Raw genomic sequence first — 22,860 nt, 5'->3', positions numbered from 1 at the left:
CCCAGACAGCCCCCCATGGGGGGGCTGTGTAGGGCACCCAAATGGCTAGGGACGGCCCTGGTTACTGTCCCCCCCGAAGGAGAACCAGTATTACCATCGTTAATACCAGCTAAGACTGCCAGCTGCCGGGAAAGGAAATCAGGGAGAGTGGCAATGTCAAAGCCTTACTTCCAGTTCAACTCCGTCACCAGTGTGTCGGCTGTTCTGTGTCTGATCAATGGTTCTAAAGCTGCCCAGTGCTGGGGTTACCACGGGGCTAAGGGCGCTGTCCTTGGCAAGGCCGGCTCCAGGCACCAGCGAAGGAAGCAGGTGCTTGGGGCAGCCAATACAAAGGGGCGGCACTCCGTCCGCTATTGGGGTGGCGGGTCCCTCAGTCCCTCTCTTCCTCTTTGAGCTGCCACCAAAGTGCCGCCGAAGAGGAAGACGGGGAGTGAAGGACCCGCCGCCGAATTGCCGCGGAAGAATGACGCGGCGTGATCGAGCTGCTACCGAAGTGCTGCCGATCGGCTTTTTTGTTGTTGCTTTGTTTTTTTTGCCGCTTGGGATGGCAGAAAAGCTGGAGCCAGCCCTGGTCCTTGGACCCTCGGCCCAAGTTTAACTGGCTAGTGCCCTACCGGACAGGGTCCACTTAACACCTGGTGTCCTGGCCCATTTCGTCTATTGACATTACCACAAACCCCCTTCAGCGGACAAGGAGCTGAGAGTACTACTGAGCAGTATCGTGTCATGTTGCCTGGTGCCACTCATCTCTGTCATTGCCACCTGTTGTCCCTCACCCTGTGGCTGGTGAGTTCTTTGGGGCTGAGACTGTCTCTGGTTGGGCTGGACAGTACCCAGCAGAGTGGTGCTCTGTTGCTGGACTCAGACTCCAGGAGAGCAAGCAGTCAAGGCAACTGCTTTGCAAAGGCTGTGTGCCCTATGTGGGCGGGGAGCAGCTGAGCGCAGGAGCAGAGCGCAGGCTGTTTGCTCGAACTCTGCAGCATTTTGCAGCAGGTTAGTGATACCGTTAACCCTCCAACAGGGAAGCCCGGCAGAGTTAATTACAGAAAGGGGAAATTGGGGGGGAAACCTGATTTCTTTTCTTTTAGGGCTGTCAAGCGATTAAAAAAATTAATCGTGCGATTAATCACACTGTTAAACAATAATGGAATACCATTTATTTAAATATTTTTGGATGTTTTCTACATTTTCAAATATATTGATTTCAATTACAACACAGAATACGAAGTGTACAGTGCTTAGTTTATATTGATTTTTTATTACAAGTATTTGCTCGGTAAAAAAACAAAAAAATAGTATTTTTCAATTCACCTAATACAAGTACTGTAGAGCAATCTCTTTATCATGAAAGTTGAACTTACAAATGTAGAATTATGTACAGAAAATAACTGCATTCAAAAATAAAAGTGTAAAATTTTAGCGCCTGCAAGTCCACTCAGTCCTACTTCTTGTTCAGCCAAGCGCCCAGACACACAAGTTTGTTTACATTTGCAGGAGATAATGCTGCCCGCTTCTTGTTCACAATGTCACCTGAAAGTGAGAACAGGCGTTTGCATGGCACTGTTAGATATTTAAGTGCCAGATGTGCTAAAGCTTCATATGTCCCTTCATTCTTCAACCACCATTCCAGAGGACATGCGTCCATGCTTCTGGTGGGTTCTGCTTGATAACAATCCAAAGCAGTGCGGACCGACACATGTTCATTTTCATTATTTGAGTCAGATGCCACCAGCAGAAGGTTGATTTTCTTTTTTTGTGGTTCGGGTTCTGTAGTTTCCGCATCGGAGTGTTGCTCTTTTAAGACTTCTGAAAGCATGCTCCACACCTCGTCCCTCTCAGATTTTGGAAGGCACTTCAGATTCTTAAACCTTGGGTCAAGTGCTGTAGCTATTTTTAGTATTTTAGTATCTCCATACTGATTTATACCTGCCTCTGGAGATTTCCATTACTTGCATCTGAAGAAGTGAGGTTCTTACCCACGAAAGCTTATGCTCCCAATACTTCTGTTAGTCTTAAAGGTGCCACAGGACCCTCTGTTGCTTTTTACAGATTCAGACTAACAGGGCTACCCCTCTGATACGTAGCTATTTTTAGAAATCTCACATTGGTACCTTTGCGTTTTGTCAAATCCGCAGTGAAAGTGCTCTTAAAACGAACATGTGCTGGGTCATCATCTGAGACTGCTATAACATGAAATATATGCAGAATGCGGGTAAAACAGCAGGGGACATACAATTCTCCCCAAGGACTTCAGTCACAAATGTAATTAACAAATTATTTTTTGAATGAGCGTCATCAGCATGGAAGAATGTCTTCTGCACTGGTGGCCAAAGCATGAAGAGGCATATTAATGTTTAGCATATCTGGCACGGAAATACCTTGCAATGCCGGCTACAAAAGTGCCATGCAAATGCCCGTTCTCACTTTCTGGTGACATTGTAAACAAGAAGCAGGCAGCATTATCTCTTGTAAATGTAAAAAACTTGTTTGTCTGAGCAATTGGCTGAACAAGAAGTAGGATTGAGTAGACTTTGTTTTGTTTTTGACTGCAGTTATGTAATAAAAAAAATCTACATTTGTAAGTTGCACTTTCACAACAAAGATTGCACTACAGTACTTGTATTCTGTTATAAATGAAATCAAAGTGTATATTTTTGATTGCAAATATTTGCACTGTAAAAATTATAAAAGAAATAGTATTTTTCAATTCACCTCATGCAATATATATATGAAAATGTAGACAAACATCCAAAATATTTAATAAATTTCAATTGGTATTCTATTGTTTAACAGTGCGATTAAAACTGCAATTAATCATGATTAATTTTTTTTAGTTAATTGCATGAGTTAACTGCAATTAATCGACAGCCCTATTTTATTTTAATTGAATACTTTGAATGTTTGATTGTAGCCAAACTGTTTTAGTTAAATTGTCTCAATGAGTGTGATTCACCAACTATTTCGGCACCGGAGAAGGGCAGTGAAGTGAACTCCAGCCCATCCAAAGGTTACACAATGACTAACAGTTCCAATGCAGACAGCACCAGTCGTTCTGAACTCAGCCCCGATTGGCACAGCAGTAGAGCTGTGTCAGGGTAACCACCGTGTCCCATTGGGGCCCATCCACCCCATCCTCCCACCACCCCCCATCCTGCTTGCTGGCTGCTGACCGGCATCCTCCTGCTGCTGCTACAGAGCCCCCAGCCACCGAGAGGCAACGTGTTGCTTCCAAGCCTGGCTCTCGGCTGCCTGCTGCGTGGCCTTCCTTCCACCGCCAGCGTCCAGGCTAGTCCAGCCTGCTGCTCCTGCTCGCAGGCAGCCGCCGGCTCCCTCCTGCGCCTGGTGCCCGCAGGGTTCTACTGCCCTTCCCTAGCCCCTCTCAGGCCGGAGTCGGCACTGGCTAGCTGCTGAGCTGGCTAACCCGGTGCTGGGCCCTGGCCCAATCCTGCCCCTCCCCGCCAACCTCCCCAACCAGGGCCGTGGGAAAGCACCAGCAATCTCAGGCTGTGCTGTGGGAACAGACAGACCTGGGTCGACCAAGCCCAATCTGCTGCCACAAGTACAGGTATAGACAATGTAGCCTGAGTGGGGCATGGTAAAGAGAACAGCACCCAGCCCTGACCCCTCACCACTCCAGTCTCCCCAGCCCCAAACCCATAGCCCAGCATATCAAACCAGCCTTCCTGGTGCCCCGGCATGCGCCCCCCCACCCCCGACCCTCCAGCCCATTGTGTATCTGCCACAATGGGGAAACACTGAGCCAGCCCTGTACACAGGATAATCTGCCAGGCAGGACGTCCAGCCCCCACGGGGGCCAGTGCTAAGATTCAGGGCACAGGAGGCTCCCTGGTGAGCAGTGAAATCTGGTGCGTCAGGGCTCAGTGTTCAAACCCAGGCTGCCTGGCACCTAGGGCACCCCACCCCCCGTACACGGGCTCAGCAGGCCTCACGCACAAGTGCCAGCGTCCTACTCAGGGGACGTGCCCTCATTTCCTTACACACCCAATTAGCCAGGCAGCCCTGGGCTCCAGGGCAGGGCTACGTTTGCATTAGGCCGTGGGGGGGGGGGGGGGCCTGATCCCACTCCCAGGGCAGAGGGAGGCACCAACTTCCCCAACTAAAGGAAAGGGAGCAATTGTGATGATTGCTGCTGTGGTGAACCAGGGGGATCTCAGCCTGTCCCCGGGGCGCCCCTCAGCCATGGCAAACCTGACCTGCGCCCCCTCACTGGGACTCTGCAGCCAGCCCCTGGGGCTCCACTCAGCTAACACCCCGATGCTGTGATACACCCCATACCCTTTCCCCGGGGCGCTGTTCCCCCTGACCCCCCAGCAGCGAGCGGTGCAGTGGCGTCTGCCTGGCCCTTGCTCCCTGTGGCCGCACAGTGCCCGCACTGGCGGTTGGTCAGCTCAGGGCCCAGCATCATACACCTGCGGCCCCAGGCCTGGAGACTCTGGGTGGCATCAAGCCTAACCCTGCCATATGGCTGGTGTGGGGCAAGGCACCCTGGCCAGGGCAGGCTCTGCTCCAGCAATCCCTGGCTGGTGAGCTAGTGCCACATGTAGAGCAACACTTAGGCTGCGCTAACTGAAGTCACGGAAACCAGCAGGTGTGGCCTAGCCAGGGCTAACAAAGCCAGCTGTGCACCGCCTGAGCGCGGCTGGTAGACGCGCAGCTCAGGGACTGGTTTGTCAGCGGCACATTTCTAAGCCGTTCGGGATAGGTTCATAGAGGCTACCGGGCAGGGGGTGCGGTTGGCTCAGGTAGTCCAGGACCAGCGGGGGTGGGGGTGGGTCCAGCCGTGTCCTATTGGCACCGATGCTGGGCTCCCACCTGGCCTAGACATGCGCGCCCTAGCCTGGCACAGCTGCGTACAGGGAGGCGTTTCTAGCGCTGCCTTTGGTAGTGACGCCTCTGGTCCCACCGCCCTGCTCACTGTGTGCAGCCTGGCTGCCTTGCGCCACGAGCCAGCGGTTACTCAGCGACGCGTCGTCAGGCCCGCCAGCCCCGGAGCATCTGCTCTCATTGGCTGGCATCACGTCTTGTGCAATGCAGCCTGGCCGGGCCTGGGGCAGGCCTGGACATTCGTCGCACTGCCCCGCACAGCGCTGGGGCTAGCTACAGCAGGCGAGCACATGACAAGTAATGATGAATTGCTCTTGTCCACACGCACGATAAGCTGTCTCTAGCCCCCTGGTGCTACGGGACCAGGGGGGGCTAAGTCAGGGACCCATGGGCCACAGCGGCATGGCATGCCGGGCCTCGCCCAACTGGTACTTTGGTGGGTCTTTTTCCCTTGGTGCATTGGCTGCATAAGCACATGCCTATGAACTTCAGTGCGACTATCGGCCAAGCAACGCCCCGGAGAAGGCCACAGCCCCTCCCAGCCCTGTCATTGGTGCCATGGTAAATCAGGACAAGACCTGGGCAGCCTAGTGAGCAGTAGGCCAATGCGACCTGGGTGCAGCGGGCAGCCGTTGTCAGGGGCGCCCCGGAGCTCATGGGCCAGTAGCAGGAGCATATTCTTGTGCCAGTGGCTAATTCAGCCAGTGCCCCTCAGCAGGGAGCCACCTGGCAGGCCAAGGTGTTCCCGCGCTAAGCTGGTACCGTGGTGGGGGGTTTGGGGGGGCGGTATGGGGCTAGCCACTGCCTGGGCCTCTGGGCCGCACCATGGCACTGACCCCAGGCTCACGAGGCCTTCGGCATGGCCCTGCCCCCGCTGCCCTAGGGGTGCAAAGCAGCTGCCAGGCTCCTCTGGGACTGCCCCAGCACCGGTGTCTCAAGGCGGGGGGGCTCCCCACCTGTAAAACTCATTGCTTGGCTCAGGGCCCCAGCGCTGGCTCACCAGGCCTGTACGCTCACTGGAGGCGACGCAGGCCCCATGACTGGTTTCCATGGAAACCCTGTTCGAAATTACATTAAAAAGAAATGAAATCAGCAGCTTTGCTGCTTGGCAAGAAAGGAGGGGCGGGGGGGGGCAGTGGAATGAGGCAAAGGGGGATGAGGGGGGCAGGGGTGTGATTTACTATGGGGCTAGAGGGCAGTTCCCCCCCCACACACCTTGGTTCCCCCCCCCCATACATCTATTATCTTCCACCTTCCCCCCCTCCCCCCCCAGCTCTTGCAGGCGCTAACGTAGCAAATCTAATGCTGTATATGCTGGCACAATCCCCCCCCCCCCCCGAGGCCTGGGGGTGGCGAGGAAGAGATGGGGTGACTGGGATAATAAATGGGGGGGCAGTGAGCTGGGCGGGGCTCCTTGCGAGAGATGGGGCACAGACACCAGGGCCCATTTGGGACACGGGAAAGTCCGTGTGGGCCCAGCCTGCAGCAGGGAGATCTCAGGGCGCTGGGACTCTGGTGGCTCATGCCACCCACAGGAGCCTGGGGCTTTGCTGCCCTGCCCCAATCCCAGAGAGGCGCCAGGTCCCCAGCCAGCACCGTGCCTGCAGGTCCCTTTGCCGAGGGGTCCCCAGAGCCGCTGGCCCTGGCTGCTCCGTGAGCAGGGAGCCCCAGCCCAGAGGGGAAAGCCACTGAGCAGCTTCAGCGGGGCCTGGGGCACTGCCAGCAGGGCCCTGCCCGGTTTCCCTCGGGGCAGCTGCGCTGCAGGGCTTTGGGGCTGGGCTGTCAGAGGAAGGATGGGCCAGTGGGCTGGGCACAAGCCTTGAACTGACTCCCCGGGTGCTCTTGGGCCTCTGGGGCTCAGGCCCAGGCTGTAAAGTAGGGGGGCTCCCTGCCCTGAAGGGTGCCGGGGATGGGCTCAGCGGAGTATGGGAGTCGCCTGGGTACTGCCAGTGATGTGCCAGAGACAGACACTGCCGCTGTCGGGCAAAGCCTGGGCTGACGCTGACTACGGGGTGTAGCCAAGGCTAGGGACCCACCCTACTCTGAGCTGCCAGTGGTCGCTTGCCTGATGCCCACTTGCCCAGCACCTGTGATTGCTGGCAGTGTTGGGGGGGCAGATGCCAGGGTCGGGGAACTGGGGGAAGCAGTGGAAATATTGGGGCATGTTGCTGGATGGCTCCATCCCTGCCTGTCATGCCGCTGCACTGTCTAGTAAACGGCTCACCCATGCGGGGGCAGCGAGACGGGACCTGGAGGGGCTGGAGCAGCTGCTGTGGTGCCGGGTGTGGGCTGGGGAGCGCATGAGAAGTAACACACTGGAACCCCTGTCCCAGCCTGCAGCCAGCTGCCCACCCGTGGCTCAGTAGCCTCCAGCCCGCTCCCATGCTTAGCCCCCCCATGCAAAGCGAGCATCTGCTGCCAATGGCGCTGCATGAGGGCTGCTCCCCAAGGCCCCAGTGGCAAACCCAGGCACAGGGCCCATGTCGCTGGCGCTGGTCAATGCCAACGAACGCCCACGCTGGGCTGTGGTTCCCCAGTCCCTGCCCTGGCTTTGGGAATCCTGCCTCGCCCCCCGCTAGGCTCTGGTGGCCTCCTCCCCCCGCAGCTGTCCTTTGAGACTCCTCCCCTGCCCCCCCATACAGCTCACAGGACGCCACACTATTCAAAATAGCATTTGTTTTATTTGGAGGTTGTTACTCTGCGCAGGTGATGGTATAAATACATTCTGCACTCAGCACTACCTATAATTTTTGGTTGTACCCCTCCCCAACCCCAACAACCTGCTGAGGTGAATCAGGGGGTGGAGGTGGCACTCCCTTCCCCAGGCCCTGCTGTGCGGAGCTGGCCCAAGCCCTCCCCCGGGTCCTACCCCCCTCAAAAAAGAAGTCAAACAACACCTATGCCTGAGGGCCTTGCCCAGCAGCCGGAGCCCCGAGTCCACCCTCCCTTCCCCGCTCTCCCCTTCACTGGGCCCTGGAGTTTTTATAGCATGTTGGCGGCGGGAGGGTGGCGGTGGGCTCAGAAGGAAAAAGTTCAGGCCCTGGGGGGGAGGGGGCGGGATCAGGTGGCAAAGCGCTGGCCTGGGAGTCAGGCCCTGACAGGGATTCAGGGGCAGAGCCCGGGCTGGGGGGAGGGAATTAGGTGGCAGAGACCCGGGGGGAGGAGGGTCATATAGCAGAGCCCTGGGGGAGGGGGGGTGGTAGAGCCCGGGGGGAGAGGGGAGAGGGTGGCAGAGCCCTGGAGTGGGGGTAATTAGGTGGCAGAGCCCCTAGGGGGGGAATAGGGTAGCAGAGCCCCCGGGGGAGGGTCGGATAGCAGAGCCCTGGGGGAGGGGGCTCGGGTGGCAGAGCCCTGGGGCGGGGGGGGGGGGGGGTGGGTTGGGAGGGTGGTAGAGCCTGGGGGCGGGGGGGGGGTGGCAGAGGCCGGGGGGGGTTGGGTTGGGTGGGGTGGCAGAGCCTGGGGGCAGGGGTAGGGTGGCGGGGGTGGCAGAGCCCGGGTGTGGGGCGGGGGGGGTGGCAGAGCCTGGGGGGGGGGAGGCGTATGGCCGCAGCTGTGGCTTGGCCCCCGGGGCGAGCGAAGTGTGGCCCTGTCAGCCAGCAGCCATGCGGGGGGAGGCAGGAGCAGACTAGCCATTGGCGCAGCCCCCCCAGTTGCCTCCCCATCCTAGGTCTGAGCTGCTCTGTGGGGCAGCCAGGGGGCTGGCTGGGGACGGGGTTAGCCCCTGGCCTCACACTGGCTGGAGCCCAACTCTTGCACCCCCTCCCCACCCACTTGTGTCTGGACACTGGTGCCTGGAATCAGGCAGCACCAGCTCAGGGTGCCTCTGCCAGGGCCCCTTGGCATGCTGGGGGCAGCCTCGGGCATCGCCATGGCGCACAGCCCGGTGCTCCCGCGCCTGCAGGGAATGGCCAAGCGCAGCTTGTGTCCAACAGCCCAGGCCCAACGCAGCCATGGGCCTCTCCCCTCCCGGGCGAAAGCTGCTCCCCTGGGGCTGCCCCATGCAGAGTCCTCCAGTGCCGAGACTGGAAGAAACTCATCACCCCAACTTTACCCAGCTGTGCTGCATGTTCCTGCCAGCCCCGCCAGTGCCCCTCCATCCTGCCCACAGCCCTGCCAGTGCCTCTCCATCCCGCCCCACAGCCCCGCCAGTGCCTCTCCATCCCGCCCCACAGCCCCGCCAGTGCCCCTCCATCCCGCCCCCAGCCCCGCCAGTGCCCCCTCCATCCCGCCCCCAGCCCCGCCAGTGCCCCTCCATCCTGCCCCACAGCCCTGCCAGTGCCTCTCCATCCCGCCCCTAGCCCCGCCAGTGCCTCTCCATCCCGCCCCCAGCCCTACCAGTGCCCCTCCATCCCGCCCCCAGCCCTGGGCTCCCCCCCAGCCCTGCCAGTGCCTCTCCATCCTGCCCCCAGCCCTGCCAGTGCCCCTCCATCCCGCCCCCAGCCCTACCAGTGCCTCTCCATCCCACCCCCAGCCCCGCCAGTGCCCCTCCATCCTGTGCCCCTCCATCCTGCCCCACAGCCCTGCCAGTGCCTCTCCATCCCGCCCCCAGCCCCGCCAGTGCCCTCCATCCTGCCCCCCAGCCCTGCCAGTGCCCCCTCCATCCTGACCCACAGCCCTGGGCTCTCCCCCAGCCCTGCCAGTGCCTCTCCATCCTGCCCCCAGCCCTGCCAGTGCCCCTCCATCCTGCCCCCCAGCCCTGGGTTCCCCCCAGCCCCGCCAGTGCCCCTCTATCCTGCCCCCCAGCCCTGGGCTCCTGAGTGGTGACTGCTAGAATATTGGGGTCTTTCTGGGAGGTGGAGAAATGTCCCAGCAAGGACTGATCTGAGACGTCAACAAAACATACCCTGAGCCCCACATACTGTGTGACACCCCCCCCCCCCCCGCACCATTCACTGCGCTACCCAGTAGGGTCCCCCTCACCTCTACATGAGCCGAGCCCTCCCCACACCAGGCTGTTTGAGCCAGGGCTTTGCTGTGCAGCTGGGTGCCCCCGTGTCCCCTGCACTGTCCCCCAGCAGCTCAAAAAGGTGCAGAGCGGAGCCAGGGGCACGAGGCAGGAGCAGAGGCAGAACGTGGCAGGGCCTGCAGCAGGGCTGGCGAAGGATGGGAGTAGCAATGGGACTGGCAGAGGGCAGTAAGATATGGCAATGGCAATGGTGAAAAAACATCAAGAATGGCAGAGGAGGGTGTGGGGGTGAGCTGACAGAGGATGGGGGAGCTGGCAGAGGAGAGCAGGGAGGGGGAGCTGCCAGAGAAGGGGGGGCGTAGCCAGCAGAGGAGGGTGGGGAGGGGGGCTGGCAGGGGGACGGGGGAGCTGTCAGAGGAGGGCAGGGAGGGGGAGCCGGCAGAGGAGGGCGGGGAGGAGGAGCTGGCAGAGGAGGGGCGGGGAGGAGGAGCTGGCAGAGGAGGGCAGGGAGGGGGGAGTTGGCAGAGGAGGGGCGGGGAGGGGGGCTGGCAGGGGATGGGGGAGCTGGCAGAGGATGGCAGGGGACAGGAGAGCCAGCAGAGGAGGGCAGGGGGGGAGCTGCCAGAGGGAGGGCGGGGAGGGGGGCTGGCAGGAGACGGGGGAGGCTGGCAGAGGATGGCAGGGGACAGGAGAGCCAGCAGAGGAGGGCGGGGGGGAGCTGCCAGAGGAGGGCCGGGAGGGGGCTGGCAGGAGACGGGGGAGCTGGCAGAGGAGGGCAGGGGACAGGAGAGCCAGCAGAGGAGGGCGGGGGGGGAGCTGCCAGAGGAGGGCCGGGAGGGGGGCTGGCAGGAGACGGGGGAGCTGGCAGAGGAGGGCAGGGGGACAGGAGAGCCAGCAGAGGAGGGGCGGGGGGGGAGCTGCCAGAGGAGGGCCGGGAGGGGCTGGCAGGGGGACGGGGGAGCCAGCGGGATGACTGGGATGGAGGGGGCGTGAGCAGGTTTTAGTAGGGAGGGTGGCGGCGTAGCAGGGTATTAGTGAAGGGGTGGGGTCCTAGGCCATGCGGTGGGACGAGGTGTGCGACAGGTGGCAGTGACTGTTGGCAGAGGAGTGCTCGCAGCGCAGAGCGACGCTCAGACTTGGGCCATAGCACACACGTTATTTGGCTGAAATACACAGACATGAACAACAGGGGAGGGGAAATATCAAAAATAGAAAAGAGGGCTGCGTGTCAGCCCACGGGACGTGCCCTGCGGCCCAGGCTGCTGGTTTGGTGGCATGGCACAGATGGTCTCTCTTGGGAAGGCAGCGGGCGGGGGCCTGGCTGGTGGGAGCAGCGGCACACACTGAGATTCTAACTGGCTTTTTTACTTCATATCAAGAACACCTGGTTTAAAATCTTTACAAAGGACAAAACGCAGCGACTCCGTTAGTGTGTAAAGAACTAAAGATCTGCTTAAAAAAACATCTCTGCAAAGAGACACGACCGACACAAAGAGATTCTCTGCAGCAAGAGGAGCAGAGGTGCTGGGCCCACGCATAGGGTTGGCCTGCCAGACCGGGCACCGACCCCCCCCCGCCCAGCGCCAGACCGGGCACCGAGCCCTCACCTCCTCCAGTGCCAGACCGGGCACCGAGCCCCCCCCTGCCCAGCGCCAGACCGGGCACCAAGCCCTTGTCCCCCCCTAGTGCCAGGCCGGGCACCGAGCCCTGCCTGCCCAGCACCAGACCGGGCACCAAGCCCTTGCCCCCCCCCCCAGTGCCAGACCGGGCACCGAGCCCTCACCTCCTCCAGTGCCAGACCGGGCACCGAGCCCTCACCCCCCCCCCAGTGCCAGATCGGGCACCGAGCCCCGCCTGCCCAGCACCAGACCGGGCACCAAGCCCTTGTCCCCCCCCTAGTGCCAGGCCGGGCACCGAGCCCTGCCTGCCCAGCACCAGACCGGGCACCAAGCCCTTGCCCCCCCCCCCAGTGCCAGACTGGGCACCGAACCCCTCCCACCCAGCGACAACCTGGGCACTGAGCCCCTCCTGCCCAGCGCCAGACCGGGCACCGAGCCCTCACCCCCCCGCAGTGCCAGACCGGGCACCGAGCCCCCTCTGCCCAGCGCCAGACCGAGCACTGAGCCCTTAGCCCCCCAGGTCCAGACCAGGCACCGAGCCCCCCCGCCCAGCGCCAGACTGGGCACCAAGCCCCTCACCCCCCCAGTGCCAGACCGGGCACCGAGTCCCCCCTGCCCAGCGCCAGACTGGGCACCGAGACCCCCTGCCCAGCGCCAGACCAGGCACTGAGCCCCCCCCGCCCAGCGTCAACCCGGGCACTGAGCATTCCCACCCGGCGCCAGACTGGGCACTGAGCCCCTCCTGCCCAGCGCCAGTGGCCCAAGGCAGCTGCTTCACACCACAATTTGACAGAGTGCTGGAGCCTTTTCCATGGCACTTTGAATGGCAAATTTCAATCAACCCAACAGGTCCAATGGAAAGAGAATGCCAAGGACTGCTCCTAGCCAGTCCCCAATGTACTTGGGGGGTAGGAAAGAGGGCTCCAGGAGGCACCACCTCCCCAGTGGCGCAGAGTCCTCTAGTGCCATGTCCAGGCCAGGGGGCAGGCACGCCATCACCTCCTCCCCAGGCAGGTCCTTCTCATTGTCCTGCACGGGGGTTTCCAGCGAGATGCAGTGTGCAGGGCTGGGTGACACTCTCTGCACCTGCTCTGCTGTCCATTCTCCTGCACCGCTCTGGCTGGGCCCTGCTGCCCCGGTGTCAGCCCTCTCAGCACACGGAGAGTCAAAGCACTTTACAAAATAAAATCAGAAGAGCGAGCCAGAGGGGCGAGCAGCCCACCTGTCCCGCACCAGGGGTCCTGCTGGCCCTGGGGCTCGGCTCCACCCTGCCAGGTGGATCCATCTGTGTGTGCTGCCCAATCTGCATCCGTCAGCTCCCGCTGCCCCAGCCAGTGTCCCCTGTGTGCGGGCATGGGTGGGCACAGCCCCTGGAGCTATACCCTGGTGGTGGAGTGTGAGTGCGGGAGCCCCGTACTGTTGAACCCTGCTGCAAAGGTGTTGTAGGGGTGCAGGGTCTGTAGGCCCACCAGGGAGTTGGGGATCATGGTGATGGTATTGGGGGTCATCAGAGGGATGTCGTCTGGGGAGCGGCGCAGGGTCAGCGTGTAGTCGGGCAGGGAGGTGAGCCGCAGGGCGTCGTGTGCCTGCCCTGACTCGCATTCGTGGTGGGCCTGGTTCATCTGCAGGGAGGGGATCTCCTCCTCAGGCGTGTGGCCGATGTCATTGGGGGCACTGCGCTGGGGGCTGGGCTGGCGGTGTGTGTCCTGCCGGCGCTTGTCCTTGCGGTAGTAGAGCGCAGCGAAGGCCAGCACGTTGAGGAACAGCAGGGAGGCCCCCACAGCGATGGTGACGCTCAGCTCGGTGGAGTAGTCCCGGGGGTTCTCGATCAGCAGCGTGCCGGCCTCCTGCTCCGGGCTCCACTTCTCCCTGGGGTTCTCGCTGTTGTAAGCCGGGGAGATGGCCGGGCGCTTGGTAGTCCAGATTTTGCCGTTGGGCCGGCGGGTGATGTGGGAGTTCTGGGTGGCGTCTGGCGGTGGCACTTTGGTGGTGGTCGAGGTATAGTGGAACATGTCGTGCAGGTTGTACAGGTGGGGCACCAGGTGCTTCCAGAAGGCCACCTTGGTGGCTCGGTAGTGGTCCCGTACTCTTGGCTTCAGGCCGATGTGCAGGTACAGCTGGTCGCGAGGGTTGTACTTGGACCACGCCACTTCCTCAAAGCGGTTGGCCTTGGTGTGAATGAACTTGGTGTCCTGGGGGACAGGCTTGTTGGGGTCCCTGGGAAACACAACAGAAACCGTCCATGTGGCACTGGAGAAACACGCAGAGACAGGGTGCTGCACAGAGCTCTGCGGGAGCCACACGCAGACAGGGCCCAGCCCATCGGGAGAGGCTCTACCAGCACCTTAGAGCCCCGCAGAGTGCAGAATGGCCCCTGCTGGAGCTCATCAACCCCGACCCACAGCCCCCGGCTGGCCCAGCTCTGCCAATGCTCCTTGATTCTCACCTTGGGTCTCATGCTTCCCCCATTGTCAGAGCCGGGCACCTGGCTGCAGTGAGGGGCTCCTGCACAGAGACTGTAACGCAGGCTTAAGCTAAACTCACCCCCACCCCCTCTTGTGAAATCTCCATTGGACTCGGCCCACCAGGCTGCTCCAGCCAGCGCTGAGCCGGCCAACAGAGCCAAGCAGGGAAGCAGCTACGCTAACCCAACACAGTGTAGCAACCCCGTCCGAATGGCACCCACGTCTCTGCTTGTGGGATTTCCCAGCATCCTCCCAGTGCCTCAAGAAATTCCGCCCCTCCACAGCCCTGCCTGTGTAGGCGGCTCCGCAGTGATGCCCTGACCCCAGGGCAGGATCCTCCCCTGATTGCCAGACTCCCGACCCCAGAGTGTGCCCCAGAGAGAGGGTGCGCACACGTAGGGAGGGCACGCGCACACACACACACATGTGCGGGGAGGGAGGGCATGTGCGCATGCACACACACACGTGTGGGGAGGGAGGGCGCATGCACACACACACATGCGGGGAGGGAGGGCGCGCGCACACACACACACGTGTTAGGAGGGAGGGCATGCGTGCGCACACACACACATGTGGGGAGCGAGGGCACACACACACACACACAGAGGGAGTGCACACATGCACACAGGGAGGGAGCACATACCCCCTTCCTCTGGAAAGGTGTGCACACACACACAGGGAGGTGTGAGACCGGACACCCCTGCAGTCACACCCTACACCACTGTAATAATCTTCATACAAAATATGTCTTACGAGGTATCACTTGAGAACTAGTAACTCACTGGTGAGTAATACCATGGTGATGTGTGTGCAGCAACTTTCTGTGTACAGTTAGGAACATACGATGAAATTACGACTGAAATGTGTTTACCAGACAAGTCTGGGGAGGGGGTAAGTCTGTTTCTCAAAGACAAAGGACAAGCTGACACCTCTTGCCAGGTGTCAAAGTTGATTGGCCATCACCAGTCACGTGGCCATTCTTTGGCAACGAGGGGGGACAGGAACAGATGGATCTGTGATTTAGCAAACAGCATGGAACCTCTTTCACCACCAGACTCCAGGTCTCCATCCTCACGGTGGGAAGGAACTTTCCCAGGGGAACACCTCAGGAAAACACATTTTAAGGGGAACTGGACGATAAAAGTGAGGGGCTAAAACACCCCAGGGAGTTGCTCTCTCACCTAAGATGGTGGTTTTCAACCTGTGGGCTGCAGATCTTTGGGGGTCCCCACACTATGGCTAAGTTTCCAGAGGGGCCCGCACCTCCATTTGAAAACGGGCCTGCCCTAGGAGGGCACAGGAACCAGGCTTTGGACTCTGGCAAGGACTGAGATGAACATTTAGTCAGCCCTGTTGCTGGGAGCATGTGGTAGGGATTTGACCGTGAACCACGTCTAGCTCATTAAGTCTTAGTTACTGGGAAGTGTTTTAGCTTTATTTCTCTCGTAACCATTTCTCATGGTATTGCCTTACACCTCTCTTCTTTCTTCAGATCTAGCTCTCGGTAGTTAAACAAACAGGTTTGTGTTTTTAAGCAGACCTAATCCAGTGCTGTGTTGACACTGAACGCCAATGGAAGTAGCAAACCGTTGTGCACTGACCCCTTACAGGGGCAATGGATCTCTAATATCTAAGCTGCCCGGGAAAGAACTGGACGGCGCCGAAGACACGTTTTGGGGGAAAATTCAGGCCTGGCCATGTGTCAGGGTCACCCCGCAGGTAGCAGCCAAGGCTGTGACAGGCAGAGTGTGGCTGGTGGGATGAGTGCTCCAGCTACACACAACCACTCAGGGTGTGCCCTGCATGCTGGTGACTGGTCGTGAGAGGGAGTTGTGACAGCAAAGCATAGTGAGATCCGCAGGTTATGGGGCAGATGGTGACACAACCCTTATTAGTCTGGATTGTACCCCAGAGTGTGACTGTGCAAACACACACACACACACAGAGGGAAGGTGTGCAGACACACTCTCCTGCCACACTAATACAAACTCCAGTAAGGCACATGCACACACACACGGGAGGTGCACGTGGACACACACACAGGGAGGCGCATGCACACAAACACACACAGAGGGAGGCATTCACACACACGTGTGCAGACACATACAGGGAGGCGTATGTGCACACACACAGGGAGGCTGGCACACACACACACACACACACACACACACACACAGGGAGGTGTGCACCCACAGAGGGAGGAGCATGCACACACACATGCATGCAAACACACACAGCGAGGCACATGCACACACGCACACACAAAGGGAAGCGTGCACACACGTGTGCAGACACACAGCAAGGCGCATGCACACACACAGGGAGGCGGGTGCACACACACACAGGGAGGCTGGCACACACATACACACAGGGAGGTGTGCACACAGAGGGAGGAGCATGCACACACACATGCATGCAGACACACACAGGGAGGTGGACAGACACACACACACAGGGAAGTGTGCACACACACAGGGAGGCGCATGCACACACACACATAGGGAGGCTGGCACACACACACACAGGGAGGTGTGCACACAGAGGGAGGAGCATGCACACGCACATGCGTGCACACATACACAGGGAGGCGGGTGAACACACACACAGAGGGAAGCGTGCACATACGTGTGCAGACACACACAGCGAGGCGCATGCACACACACACACAGGGAGGCTGGCAGACACACACACACACAGGGAAGTATGCACACAGAGGGAGGAGCATGCACACACACATACAGTGGGTCGGGTGCACACACAGAGGGAGGCGCATGCACACACACATGCGTGCAGACACACACAGGGAGGTGGACAGACCCACACACACACCACACACAGGCCCAGGGAGGGCAGAGCATCCCTCACCCAGTCTTGGCAAAGTTGGTCCAATAGGTCATCACCACGGCGCTGAGCATGACGTCGTTCTTGGAGAAATTGCAAGGGAAGAGGTCAGTGGGGCCAATCATGGGGATCCCGAAGACGTAAGGCACCTCATCTCCATGGGCCGCGTCAGACCATGCGGGTTTCATGAGGCTCTGGCAGTGGTGGTAGAAGGCGTAGAAGTAGGTTGGGGAGCCGTAGCGAGCATGCAGGTCAGCCGTCACCACTGACGGCTCCACCCACTGGTGGTCAGTGAACAGGGCCACCAGGGTTTTGCGACGTGTCTCGGGGTTGTCCCTGTCCGCCCAGTCTGTGTACATGAACTTGATGGTCTCCCGCAAGGTGTCCTTCCCCTCTGGGTAGCCATATAGGTTATCCACAAAGTTGGAGACAGAGTAGTCAAAGTCACTGCCGGAGACACCATCCTCGGGATCCACCACACCCTCCACAAACTTCAGCCCCTCACCCTGGTTCACCCCCAGCATGATGTCGTAGTTCAGGAACTCGCCCTGCTCCATCAGGATCTCAGGGTCGTCCGGGATGACATCTCCATCGATGACGGGCCCAAAGGCCACGTGGTAGCGGGCTGGCTGGATATCTTGCTCTACCAGCTCCTTGGCACTCTTCTGTCGCAGACAATCCACCATGTCCACAGTGTCCAGCACGTTGCAGCCTACCTTGTCGGCCAGCAGGCTGGTATACTTCACAGGCTGGTAGTTGACTGCCCAGCTGGAGAGAGCAGAGCCACTCTGGATGATGGCTCTTTGGAAGAGACCTGCAGGCAAAGAGGAGCATGAATGGCAGGTCATGGCAGGAGCACTCTAGGCACAGCACAGAAGGGGCTAACCAGCTCCTCTGTCTAGGAGCCCCCAAATACACACTCATCCCACATGGGGGGATAGAAGCAGGGGCTCTGACTTCAGGAGAGGCCCTTGATGATGCAGGACTGGACCCTGGCGGGCATGGGACATTGCCTGCAGGCCTCCTCTTAAGGCAGGCAAGAGTGAGATGCAAGTCTAACTTAGGGGCACCTGAAGGCTCTCTAATGCAGAGCCCCATGGGCAGCTTGCCTAAGGGCTGCATCTAATGCAGTGTCCCCCAGGTCCCAACAATCACAGGAACTTCTCAAAAGTCTAAATCATGGGATTGGTCTGTCCGCCCCCTGTGCCTGAGATACTTACAGCGCTGCCAGTGATTTTGGTCCAGGCCCACTGCGCTAGGTGCTGTAAAAGACAGGCAGCATCTCCTCTGCAACAGGCTGAGTTTGTACAAGCAGCTAAGAAAGTAACTCACTGCAGAGGGGAAATGTGCACCTAGATTCATAGGTTTCATAGATTCATAGATTCCAGGACTGGAAGGGACCTCAAGAGACCATCGAGTCCAGTCCCCTGCCCTCATGGCAGGACCAAATACTGTCTAGACCATCCCTGATAGACATTTATCTAACCTACTCTTAAATATCTCCAGAGATGGAGATTCCACAACCTCCCTAGGCAATTTATTCCAGCGTTTAACTACCCTGACAGTTAGGAACTTTTTCCTAATGTCCAACCTAGACCTCCCTTGCTGCAGTTTAAGCCCGTTGCTTCTTGTTCTATCCTTAGAGGCTAAGGTGAACAAGTTTTCTCCCTCCTCCTTGTGACACCCTTTTAGATACCTGAAAACTGCTATCATGTCCCCTCTCAGTCTTCTCTTTTCCAAACTAAACAAACCCAATTCTTTCAGCCTTCCTTCATAGGTCATGTTCTCAAGACCTTTAATCATTCTTGTTGCTCTTCTCTGGACCCTCTCCAATTTCTCCACATCTTTCTTGAAATGCGGTGCCCAGAACTGGACACAATACTCCAGTTGAGGCCTAACCAGTGCAGAGTAGAGCGGAAGAATGACTTCTCGTGTCTTGCTCACAACACACCTGTTAATACATCCCAGAATCATGTTTGCTTTTTTTGCAACAGCATCACACTGTTGACTCATATTTAGCTTGTGGTCCACTATAACCCCTAGATCCCTTTCTGCAGTACTCCTTCCTAGACAGTCTCTTCCCATTCTGTATGTGTGAAACTGATTTTTCCTTCCTAAGTGGAGCACTTTGCATTTGTCTTTGTTAAACTTCATCCTGTTTACCTCAGACCATTTCTCCAATTTGTCCAGATCACCTGACTAATTCCCCTGTAGCACAGCCAGACAAGCCGCAGCAGGGGACAGCTCCCTAGGGGCTGGGCACAGACACACGTCTACACTGTCTCAGCCTGCGTTCGTTAGCATTTCCTTCAAAGCAGCCGGAGTACGGAGTTGCAGGTACGCTGGGTAGAGTGGGACCATGCCTGCAACCTGCAGCAGCAGCATACTCAGTGCTACACAACTGGGGCCTGGCCCCATGGAGCCTACAGGCAAAGCAGAAAACAGAGCAGCTATGCCCCGGAAGTGGGTGATGCTCCCGCCCTGCTGAAGTCCAGCAGCCTTGAAGAGAGCTGGTGATGGCACCAAAGAATCCCTCCAGCTGCAGCTGTCCCAGCTCTTCTGCCCTGGCACCACCCTCCCGAGTGCTGGTAGCTGGCAGAGCTAAGCCTGTGCGAGGGCAGCTTAACCCTGCGTGTCCCATTCAGCTGCTCCCTCTGGGTACCACCACTCTCCCCCGCCCCCCGAGCCATACTTCCTGCCCAGCTGGGCCCAGCTCTCTGCCAACGCAGGCCTCGCAGGGCACAAAGGAGGCCTTTCTGCTGGAGGGAACACAGGGGGGAGTGGACTCTTGCCCTGGAAAGCAGGGCCACAAAGGCCCTGGCCCAGGCAGAGGAATGCATGGCCAGACTCCAGCTCCGCATCAATGGAACTTGTGCTCAGAATACAAAGGGCTCCCAGGAAATGGAGCCTGCGGGGGCTGAGATGGGGCGAGACAGGGCTTGGCGTGCACACCCTGGGGCTCTCTGCTCCCCAGCCTGCTCGGGCCACAAGAGCCCTGGGGGGCCTGGCCAAAGGAGATCTCGCTGGTCCCAGGTGCAGAGGCCTGTACAAGTGTAGCCAGTGCTGCCAACCCAGCTTTCTCTTGGCACCTGCCAGCAGCACAAGGGCTACAGGATTAAGGTAACATGGCAGCTTCCTGACACCCATCCTGCCAAACACCATTCATGTCCCTGGGCCAGCATACCTTCTGTGTGGCACCAGGGAACCAGCCCAGCCCGCTTCTCTGCCAGGGGTTCCTACTGGGAGCAGCAGCAGGGAGCGGGGCTGGTTGGACTACGGGGGAGGGGGAGTGCTTTGGACACCGGGATTCCCACATGGGATTTGCCCGGGGGCCCCGCTTGCCCAGGCTCCCGACTCTGACACTACCAGCAGCTGCTGGTCTTGACCTTTTCCATAGCAGGCCCGCCCCCGCCTAGCTAGGACCTAGCCAGCACGCCCTCCATTGGCACAAAGGGAAGAGGGCAAGGGGTTGTGATCCCCTGACACTTGTTCCCTAGCTGCAGTGCAGAAGCCCTGCTGTAGCCAGTTCTGGAGGAAGCTGCTTCCCAGCCCAGCCAGGCTGAGCTCTGGGGGAGGCTGGACGCTGGAGGGTACCAGGTCCATGACACCCATCCAGAAGCAGGGGTATGTGTAAAGTGACAGTGACCGTCCTCACCCACGCAGCCCCCAAATTTCATCTTGTTCTCTGCTGCTCCAGCAGCCCCACTGAGTCTCTTGCAGGCTCCTGATTGTGAAGAGCTCAGAGAATAGATTTGTTTTTCTCTTTGTGCTTCACAACCCCCTACCGCCTACACACAGATTTTTGTGCTAATATAATGGTGGTGGGGAGTGACTTTTTAACAACATACTTCTACCAGCACGCTCTCAGGGTGGATCAGTTAGCCAGATAGCGAACGTGCCTTAGGCAGCTCATCCCCTGCCCACCCAGGAACAGCGACCCCAGGACACGGCGAGTGGCTGAACGGCTTACTCTGGACAGATGCCACATAGGCACTTTTGTGTGCAGACAAGCCCTTAGCCTCCTAATTTCCACCATTCCTCTGCCATCGTTTATGTTCCTTCCTCTTGGCCCTGTCGGGGCTGGATTTCCTGGTTTGCCTTTCAGCCAGACCAGGTTCTCTCTTGCCTTCCTGCGCAGAGATTCACCTGTTGCTGTAACTCTCTCCTGGCTGTGGAAACACTTTCCTTGCTAACGCTGAGGATTTTAATGTGTTTTCTGACATGCTCCCTCCTGGTTTGAAATGCCCCACTATTCGACCAGTGCACAGGGCAACTCCGCCCCAAGGATACTGAGCTGCCTTATATGGAAAGTGACCAATGTCTCCGTTCCTGCTATGCCCCCCCCCTGCACTGAGCAGGGTGCAGTCTCCAACCCCGGGGGGTGGCTACACTGCAATCCCAGCTGCCATTGCAGCAGAGGTAACAAGAACTGTGAGGAGGCAATCCCAGGTCTGTAGCACCTGCGCCCTCGCTGCTCTGTTTAGCCGTGTTAGCACGCTGCCTGGGCTGCAGTCACACTTGGGCTGCAGCCCCCCCACACAAGGAGACCAAATTTACAAGAAAAATAGTCTAAATGTCCCTTGGGCAAACAGAGGTGGGTCTGAGACCAGAGATGGCTCCCCTCCCCTACGCACCAAGCCCCTCCCCACCCTCAGCCACGTTAATGAACCACAATCGCTGTGGCCTACCATTAGCTGAATGGGAACTCAGACAGTGCGCAGCCCAGCGTATTTTGCCGTCCTCCCCAAGGCTCACAAGCACACGCAGCGTTCTGGCACAGCAATTTACATTGTGGGAGCAGATCTCAACGGGTCCCAAGAGCCTGGGTGGTGAGAACTCACTCAGCAGGGCAGGCTGGGCTAGTGCCCAGCTCAGCAGACACTGCCGATGGCGGGAGCTTCCCGGTGGCAAACAGGAATAGGTTTTGTTGGAATTATTTTGGGTATTTTAAATTACAGAAAGAAAAGTCTGAATAAATGGAGACGAGGGTGTCCAGAGCCTCAGAGCAAGGGACTGTTTCCCAGGACTCCTAACCACATCCCAGTGGAATAGGGCTGGGCTTTCCCCCACTCGTGCTATGTGGCCAGGGCACAAGAGCCAGGGAAAGTGAGCAGCTGGCTTTCAGGGTCCACGCACAGAGTTAGGAGGGGCCTAGTGTGCAATTGCACTGGGCAGGGGGGCCGGAACCATCACTTCTGGGATTTGCTTTGCGTGACAAACACATGTACTGGCGTGTGGGGAGCAATGACACATGTGGGCACGGGGATTGATCTGGTTGAGCTTCTGACCCTCTAGTGCTTTGCAAGGCAGGGACTGTTTACTGCTTCAGATGAATTGGCATCAGACATTGAATCCTGTTTTCTGTTCATCAATGGGCAGGGAAACCACCCTGGTGCTCAGTGGCTGTTGGTGCTGGAGCCCCTGGGCACACAGGAGTTTGGTTCGTGGGTTGCCAGGGGACTGTGCCAGTCAGCATTACTGGCTGTTCACTCCCATAAAGCTGAAGCAGTGGGCTTGTGCTGTTGAATGTTTTCAGCCATACTTCTCTGGAGGGCTGGCTCAAACTCATGGTTTCTTTATAGCTTAGAGGTCCACAGAGCTTCCCCTTGTAAAGCCAGCTTGAGGCCCCCAGGGGATTGTATTTGGAGGGCCAGGGATGTCTGATTTAGGATATGTTCAATTACTGCCTTGGTAAGAACAAGGGGGTTGGGGTTTCTCGAGATGTGCGGATGGTCACTGTCACTACATCTCGGCAGTAACTGTGCCTTTCCTTGGCAGAAGGGCATCAGGGGCTGGAGCTGGAGAGGGGGTGGAGCCCAGGGAGCGGTAGGAGAGGAGAATTTACATTGTTGAAGACAAAATGAAACCATCCCAACAGCATGTGGGCAGTGCCCGCTAGCCCCTCCCCATGACCATCCATCTTGGGAGCCATAGTGCATTGGCCGGGCCTTGGCGAGCTGCTGCACTCTAAACACTAAGGCTTGGGCTGTACTTTGAAAACGATACCAACCTAGCTTTGGTGCTGAGCGCCGTGGTTAGGGCGACCTAGCCCCCTGTGGAGACGCGGCTAGGTTGATGGAAGGGGTTTTCCATCACTTGGAGGTGGGTTACCTACACTGACCCACACACACACACACACACACACCCCGGCGCTGTAGGAAGCATCTACACTTCAGTGGCACGC

At 58.6% G+C, this 22,860-nt stretch overlaps 1 protein-coding gene across 6 annotated transcripts in view; it reads right to left on the bottom strand.

Annotated features, from left to right (window-relative positions):
* Positions 1-12,184: 12,184 nt before the first annotated feature.
* Positions 12,185-22,860, bottom strand: part of NLGN3 (neuroligin 3) — an 85,557-nt gene continuing 74,881 nt past the window's right edge. For all 6 annotated transcript variants that reach the window (XM_065556840.1, XM_065556842.1, XM_065556841.1 and 3 more), the window contains 2 exons: positions 16,701-17,490; positions 12,185-13,587 (listed from right to left, as the gene is read on the bottom strand). In XM_065556840.1, the coding sequence (XP_065412912.1) occupies positions 12,747-13,587; positions 16,701-17,490 (1,631 nt within the window). In that variant the 3' untranslated portion in view covers positions 12,185-12,746. The remainder of the gene's footprint in view (positions 13,588-16,700; positions 17,491-22,860) is intronic.

The sequence above is a fragment of the Chrysemys picta genome, chromosome 9 (assembly GCF_011386835.1).
Source record: "Chrysemys picta bellii isolate R12L10 chromosome 9, ASM1138683v2, whole genome shotgun sequence".
NCBI classification, from domain to species: Eukaryota; Metazoa; Chordata; order Testudines; family Emydidae; genus Chrysemys; species Chrysemys picta.
The sequence above is the reverse complement of the archived record's forward strand: the minus strand, read 5'-3'. Positions and strand labels throughout refer to the sequence as shown.